The following is an 8,186-nucleotide window of genomic DNA, read 5'->3' as shown; positions in this document are numbered from 1 at the left end:
GACGAAGCAGTCCACCACGTTGGGACACGGCTCCCGCTCGCACTTGTACAGAGGCTGGAGCTTGGGCCCGTACAGCAGGTACTGGCCCGTCATGAAGCCCACCTCCACCACGGAGCGGGTCACCACATGCGCCAGATATGTGTGCAGCAGCGGGCCCCGGAGCGGAGCCTTGTTGAGCTTCCCCAGCTCCAGCTGCCGCAGCTCCCGCTCCACCCGCCGCCGAGCCTCCGCCAGCTCTGCCTCCATCGTCTCCAGCTCGCGCCGGAGAGCCACACGCTTGCAGTGACGCTCCTTCTCCAGGGCGCGCAGCTGGTAGATGGCGTGGCCCATGTAGACCAGCGAGGGCGAGGACACGAAGATGACCTGCAGGACCCAGTAGCGGATCAGGGAGACGGGGAAGGCGCGGTCGTAGCAGACGTTGCGGCAGCCGGGCTGCTCCGTGTTACAGATGAAGTCGGACTGCTCGTCGTTCCACACGTCCTCGGCCGCCACACCCAGCACCAGCATGCGGAAGATGAAGAGGATGGTGAGCCAGATCTTCCCCACCATAGTGGAGTGGATGTGAACCTCCTCCAGAATCCCTCCCAGAAAGTTCCAGTCGCCCATCCTCACACGGACATCACTGCTGCGGATGAGACAACTCAACCCATACACTTCTCACAAATCTCACAGACCAGAAATACTAAATGTGACCACAAAACCAGTCATAAGGGTAATTTAAAAAGCTGAGTAAATAATCTTTCCATTGATGTATGGTTTGTTAGGATAGGACAATATTTGGCTGAGATGCAACTATTTGAAAATCTGGAATCTGAGGGAGCAAAAAAATCTAAATATTGAGAAAATCATCTTTAAATGAAGTTCTTAGCAATGCATATTACTAATCAATAATTACGTTTTGATATATTTACGGTAGGAAATTTACAAAATATCTTCATGGAACATGATCTTTACTTAATATCCTAATGATTTTTGGCATAAAAGAAAAATGTATAATTTTGACCCATACAATGTATTGTTGGCTATTGCTACAAATATACCCCAGCGACTTAACACTGCTTTTGTGCTCCAGGGTCACACATAACTCAACACTCACCATTTGAGAAAGTTGCTCCTCTAAAAGATATAAAATCGCCGAACGAGGAAAAATTGTTAATCATGTCGACGGCATGATCAAAACGCATCGAACAATGATCTGAAAGAGGCGGCTGTTTTTCATTCGACCGAACGCTGTGGTTTGAGAAATCTAGGTCGCTGCTAACTTTATATCCCGGCAAAAGTAATCAATGCGATGTGTTGCTGTGCTTCTGTAAAGGCCTGCGGGTCAACTGGACGAGGAGACGGTCCTGATGTAGCGTGACTGCACTGATGAGATCACTTAACTCAGAGCAGTTATGCCCCCGGGTTCACAGACGAGGCTTAAGCCTAGTCCCAGACTAAAATGTAAGTCTGAGCTGTTTCAACTGAAAGAAACTTGAACGGATTGATCTTAAAATATATCAGTGCCTTTGTTTTGTCTCAAGATGGACACCAGTAATGTTTTTTTTCTAAGGCACGTTTATAAAAATGACTTAAATGTCCTAATTGAACTATGGCCTAATCCTGGTTTAGACTAAGCCGTCTGTGAAACCAGGCCTAGGTTTATTAATGACGTTGGGCTGTTGACTGAAGAGACTCGGGTTCTGCTGTTCCTCAAGCATGAGTGACCAACAGCGCTGTGAGTAACTAGCTCTCCGTCTGTCCATGCTTATTATAATTAAAGATCAATCGGTCATGTCCGATTTCATACATGAACTGCTCTCAGAATCCAATCAAGGTTTTCCCTCAAGCCGGTGTCCTATCGATGGCCAGAGCGCAGGGGCGGTGCTTCGGCATCTCTCGACCAATCAGGAGTCCCGTGAGGCGGTGGACTGTGGGATGGATTTCGGTGGCGTGTGAGCAGGTTCATTGATTTGGCAGCGGCTGCTCTCTTACACGCTAACGATGATTATCATCTAATGCTGAAGGGTCACAGGGTCAGGGCTAGATTTATTTGACACGTGTCATCAAAGAGCACTCGTGTAGAAAACACCTCAAAGCACAGGACAGAATGAAGTATCTGTGGCAGGTTTTCATGACAACACAATAAATTATAAGCAAGACTATAATCCCCATCATGTCGTTCCAAACCTGTAGAAGCCTTTCATCCATACAACACAAAAGATTATATTTTGACTTTCATATGTTGTATACAATTGTATATAGTACATGGTATGATGATTTTTTAAGGGAAAAACAAACATTTTTCAAAAAATCTTTTGTGCGACACTCCTACACTCTTATAAATCTGTGGCATCAATTTCCAACTACTTAAAGTTCTTTATAGTGGGGAAAGGTTCTTTGGATTTATTAATATAATCTTCACACCAAGACAAAAAGTGGTTGTTCTATGAACTGACCAATGAAAGATTCTTTAGGAACTAAAACCGTTTCTTCCGTGGCCTCACTGTGAAAACCCTCTTTTGGAACCTTTAGTTTAAAGAGTGAACAGATTTGGAAAAACATGAAGGTGAGTAAATGGCAATATTAGGGTGAACTCATTTTAAGTTTTGGAAACTCAATCAGAAGGCTAAAGTCACAACATGCGCAACAAGATTCCTTTGTAATGATTACTCCAAACCAAAACCACAAGCACACATTGTGCCAAATCAGCATCATATACTTCAAAATGATTAGGAATCCAGATCTGAGGATAAACTGGAAAATTAACAACATACTGATGCACAAGAAATTTATTTCATTCTGAGGTTACATGTAAAAGGCCTGCAGATTTCACGATAAAACACATCCGAGACACTCGTGGAAGACCGTTTTAAATGGATGGCCATTACTGATCAACTAAAACAAAAATCTCTTACAAAAATATTGAGGTGATTTTCATCTCTCATTCTGCGCAGCTGCGCTTGTAAACTAAACCACACAGACATCATCAATGCTAACACTGCAGCCGTTAGCAGATGCGTGTGCTAAAACAGGCGATGCTTTGATTGCCTCCTTATTAAAAGAAACAGACAGACGGCTGTCACTCGCAGACATTCACGCAAACGACAAAACCTAAACAGGTTTGTATGGACTCTAATGCCCCCAGGACTTGCGTCCGGCCCAGGAGCGGGATCTGGAGCGGGATCGGGATCTGGAGCGAGACGGGGAGCGCGTCTGCGTCTTCTCCTCAGCGGCGTCTGGACTCTCTGTGTGGAGCTGGCTGGTTTCCCGCGGGCTGCTGGACTTGGACCTGGAGCGCGACTGAGCTCCGCCCCTTCTCTTGGAGTGGGCGGGGCTTCGGCTACGGTCACGCGCAGACGGCCTGGGCCTGCGGGAGTCACATGACCGTTCAGAAGAGTTAGAATAGAGTCACATGACAGACACACAGACAAAGTGCATTAAGAGTTACATTTAAAAGAGTTACACAAGGGTCCTTCACTCTTTCCCCGCCAAACACGGAACGTTCTTGCTGTTATACGCTAGGGGGCGCTAATACACATCTCCTGAATGAGTCTAGAATCACTCGATCAAAAACACAGACGAGGAAGACGCAGAAACTAGCAATCTCATATGTAAGCATACGCATATGAAAAATAATGCGATCATCAACACTAAACCGCATATAAATGAAAACCGCTTAATGTTCCCGAGTGAAATGTGGATCCTGGAAGTGGTGAAGGCCTGTGAAGCTTTGGGAGCGCTGATGGAAGCCATCTACTGCATCTTTGCTTTGATAATATTACTGAATATGATCCAGATAGTGTTTGATAAAAATACGATTTTGCTCAAAATGTTGCTTTTTTTATGAAACCTACCTACATTCAAGTGTTGATAAAAAACAATGCTTGAAGCTAGAATAAAACAGATTTTTGTTTAAAAGTAGAGGCTCTGATCTTTATTTTGGTGTACTGCATGTTCAGATATTCATACAACAAAATATTCTGGGGGCCATGAAATTTTAGTGAAAATCATCAAAAACTCTGGCTGGCAACACTTTTCAAAAAGCGCTGGCGGGGAAAGAGTTAAACGACAAAAAAAGCAAAGTGATAAAAAAAAAAATGCTCATAAAATATAAATATAAAAATGCTTTCACTGATCCATTTCAAACCAACATCATCCTGATCATAACTACCAAAAATGTGTGCATTTTCAGGATTTCTATGTGGAATATTCAACTTTTGGTGACGTCCGGAAACATTTTCCACCATGAAGAACAGAGGAGAAACAACAACAAAAGTAACTTGAAATAACAATTCTAAAGAAATGAGACATCCACTACATTACACTGTTCTGAAATAGTTCAAACTGTTCTGTAACAGTGAAGCAAGAAATAGTAAGCATAGAAAACAACTTTCACTTTCTTTTTTAGAAAACAGAAAACAGGGCCCAATTTGGACATTTTCACTTAGGGGTGTACTCACTTTTGTGGCAGCGGTTTAGACATTAATGGCTGTGTGTTGAGTTATTTTGAGGGGACACTACTTTACATTGTAGCAAAGTGTAATTTCTTCAGTGTTGTCACATGAAAAGATATAAAATATTTACAAAAATGTGAGGGGTGTACTCACTTCTGTGAGATACTGTATTAAAAATATTTTATGACATGACATCCATATGCTACTTGACTAAAAATATTTTTTAATAAGTAGTTAATAGATTACACCAACATTAGGCTGCTTTTAGCCTTACTCTCTGGCTATGAAACCAAATAAATAATAAGCAGAATAATAACGTGTATCGGCGGGCTGATGATCGGATGATATGACTATGGAGCATATCGCCCAACACTAATGCGTATCGTGAAAAGCACAGTACGAGTGAACGCGAATTATGATGAGAGAAATGTCAGAATTTTTTTAGATTAGTTGTTTCCACTGTTCAAGTGGAAATTTTTTTTAAGTGATTGCGCCGGCGCCGCATGCGCGCACACAGTTAAGCATTTCTAACATGACAATGCAGCCTGTTCATTACCATAATACAATACAGTCAGTCAAACATACAGAAAAACACACTGCTCAGGTTAAATGTGTACAATCTGTGTCGTTAAGCGTTATCACCGCACCGCCGTGATGTTATGCAAAACATTTTGTTTGGATATTGCAACGCGAGTGAAGTACAAAACCAGGTTTACATAATAAATCATATTTTTGGCATTCAAATATATCACGAATAAGGAAACATTTGGATTTGTGTTGAATGAGAGACCCAACGTAGGTTTCAGTTTCACTTTAGCCTAAATTAATTCATTTTGGCTTGTTGTTTATAGCCTATATTTTTCATTCGTTCTTTTCTGAATACTGTTAAATTGAAAGGATTTGCTGTTGAGAGAGGGGAACTAAAATAGCCTAGCTATATTTATGTTTGTAAACGTTTCGCGTTTCATTAGGTCTATTTCTGAATCTAATAATAAAATGCGACTTAAACGACTTATTTTATATGCGTAGCATATTTTAACTATGTGGCAGACGTTTTAAAATACTTTGATAAATTGCTGCAAAAACGAAACAAACTATTAAATGACTTTTAAACGGTTTAACTGATTGTATTAAACGGTCAAGAATCCATTCCAGAGAGAATTGCCACGCATTCGGAAGATCGATCCACTTATCGATTCTGCATCGATATATCATTGCAGCCCTAGACACAATCGCTCCCAAACACACAGTCTCCTCTCAGACCGGGTCAGCACTCACTCTTGCGGTCTCCCTGAGCGAACTGGATCTCGATCTGCCGTCCACAGACCCACTTCCGGTCCAGATTGAGCAGAGCGTCCTCCGCGTCCCGGACATCCTCGAACTTGCTGTGCTGTTAAGGGCTCCAACCGAACGTGTTCATCTCACACACTCACACAGACACAGACACACACACACACACAGAGACACACAGAGACACACACACACACACACACACACACACACACACAGACAGAGACACAGACAGACACACAGACAGAGATACAGAGAGAGACAAGAGATATAGACACCAATAGGGCTGGGTAAAAAAATACTGATCTCGCGATTTCAATCGATTCTCATTTTTACGAAACGATATTGATTCTTAAATCCCAAGAATCGATTAGTCTGGCCTGAAGAAAACATCCAAAAGACACTGTTAAGTGTTTCTTTTATAGCACTTTATCTATTTGTGTCAATAGATTTTAATTTCAATACATATTTTTAAAGGCTGTTTTCTCAAAATGAGTTTTTTCTCCTACTCTGAGCTATAAATCTCCACTTCAGTAGCACTTACACCAAACTTTACATTTTTATTCCTGCTTGATTATATACATTTTATTCCCCCCAAAATTGTGAAAATATATTGTTTTCTGTCTGTTCCAAGTGTTTTCTGAATTATGGAGTGACAAAAATGAGATACCCAAAATTCCCTCTGAAAAACATTCGACTCTAATATGTCAAAAAAATTAAACAAGAATTTTGAAACTGACTTCATCCATAAATGCAGTTTTGGCACCGTTTAATGTGGAGTGATCGCTGTAGCACCTCAGTGAACTGATCATCTCCTCCGCTTTAATACTAGTTATAGCACAAAATAAACATGACTAAACGTCTGAAGGAAATTTAAAAGAAAGAGTACAACTTTACAATCCGTATCATGTCTCATGTAATCTCTCAATCAGTGTTTCAGCCGCGCAAAGACGTCAACATAACGACTTGTAAACAATGTAACATCACATTTACCTCAGAAAAACATATTTGGTGACCATAAACTCATTAGTCAGATAGAAAAATAAACCGTAGAGAGGGGCATTTTGCTAAATATATGCACCATATAACATATTCATTATAAATTTTACTGCTCTTCAATGTTTAATTTATGTTTGAATAAATCATAAAAGTTTTTTTGACAGACACCATTTAAATGTTTATATTTAAAAAAAATGAAAAAGTAGAAATATTATGATGTAACTGTAACATTATTATTATAAAAACGTAATTGAGTGTAATTTAAGCAGTTGTTTCCCCTGGGTTTACAGCTTTGTGTGTGTGTGGGGGGGGGGGCCCTGTTTAGGACCCTATGAAATGTTTTATTTTTACTCACCATACATATGTTTTATTGTTACCAAATTCTCTGTTTGAGCATGTCTAATCATTTGAATGCATAAAAACAACTTAATTTATTTAAATTTATTCTTAAAATAGCCTTATGAAATGTTTTTTTTCTTCTCAGAAATTCTGTGTTGTGTATTTACATTTTTCTGGTTATCAAATGAAGGCGTAATACATTCATTTCATTTATCTTTTAATTATTGAAAACTAAACAAACTATTTTTTTGGCAAACAAATGGGATTTACTATTAACAATAAAACATGTAAGAAATGTTGTGTGATTATTCCTTAAGTTAATAAGTTTAGTAGTAGTACTAATAGTATTAGAAGTATTATGCACATTCTACTGAACAATATATCTGTCACAGTGTCCTCAAGTTAAACCGAACTTTTATTTTGACGGGTTGCTGTGAATACCTTTAAATTTCTGTGCGATATGAGGCTAGTTTTACTCAAATGAAACGGTAAAATACTCATGAAGTGACTCTCAGAGCAGTTCTGGAGATGGTCAACATATTCTGTTACACCAAATACACAAAATAATGATCTTTAAAATAGCATCATATGACCCCTTTAAAACATGGAAGAAATGTTGTTTGATTATTACTTAAAAAAAATAAAGTTTTTTATTAGTAGTAGTATTATTAATAGCCTAGTAGTAGCAGTAATGCCACAGTGTCTTCAAGTTAAACCGAAGTTTTTTTGCCGTGAATACCTTTGCAGTTCTGTGTGTATATGACGCTAGTTTTACTCAAATGAAACGGTAAAATACTCATGAAGTGACTCTCAGAGCAGTTCTGGAGATGTTCGTGTATTTATGTCCTCATTTAGCGAGACGACAGTCGCTAATCTCTCCGCGAGCGTCACACGCTTCAGTATGCGTGTAGTAAACAAAACCACGCGTCTGCGCTCTTCATTAACATAAACACGCAGAACATGCAGGATTCATGTTTAAACAGTCTTTTTGTGGCTTAATATTTACAGATACTAGTCCATATTCAAGTGTAATCACCTACTTTTGATTAATTAATTTAAAGGGGTCATATGATGCGATTTCAATTGTTCCTTTCTCTTTGGAGTGTTACAAGCTCTTGGTGC

General features: G+C 39.8%; 2 protein-coding genes across 2 annotated transcripts in view; both read right to left on the bottom strand.

The window, feature by feature from the left end:
• The window catches only part of LOC107663191 (gap junction alpha-9 protein-like), a 2,137-nt gene extending 847 nt beyond the window's left edge, over positions 1-1,290 (bottom strand). The window contains exons 1-2 of the mRNA XM_016453360.1: positions 1,097-1,290; positions 9-625 (exon numbers count right to left, since the gene is read on the bottom strand). Coding sequence (XP_016308846.1) covers positions 9-606 — 598 coding nt within the window. The 5' untranslated portion in view covers positions 607-625; positions 1,097-1,290. The remainder of the gene's footprint in view (positions 1-8; positions 626-1,096) is intronic.
• Positions 1,291-5,613: 4,323 nt separating this feature from the next.
• Positions 5,614-8,186, bottom strand: part of LOC107663193 (serine/arginine-rich splicing factor 12-like) — a 6,363-nt gene continuing 3,790 nt past the window's right edge. The window contains exon 3 of the mRNA XM_016453362.1: positions 5,614-5,818. Within this exon, the coding sequence (XP_016308848.1) occupies positions 5,704-5,818 (115 nt within the window). The 3' untranslated portion in view covers positions 5,614-5,703. The remainder of the gene's footprint in view (positions 5,819-8,186) is intronic.

Source organism: Sinocyclocheilus anshuiensis, unplaced genomic scaffold (assembly GCF_001515605.1).
Source record: "Sinocyclocheilus anshuiensis isolate Anshui unplaced genomic scaffold, SAMN03320099.WGS_v1.1 scaffold2125, whole genome shotgun sequence".
Lineage (NCBI taxonomy): Eukaryota > Metazoa > Chordata > Actinopteri > Cypriniformes > Cyprinidae > Sinocyclocheilus > Sinocyclocheilus anshuiensis.
Note: the sequence above shows the minus strand (reverse complement) of the source record. Positions and strands in the feature narration are given on the sequence as shown.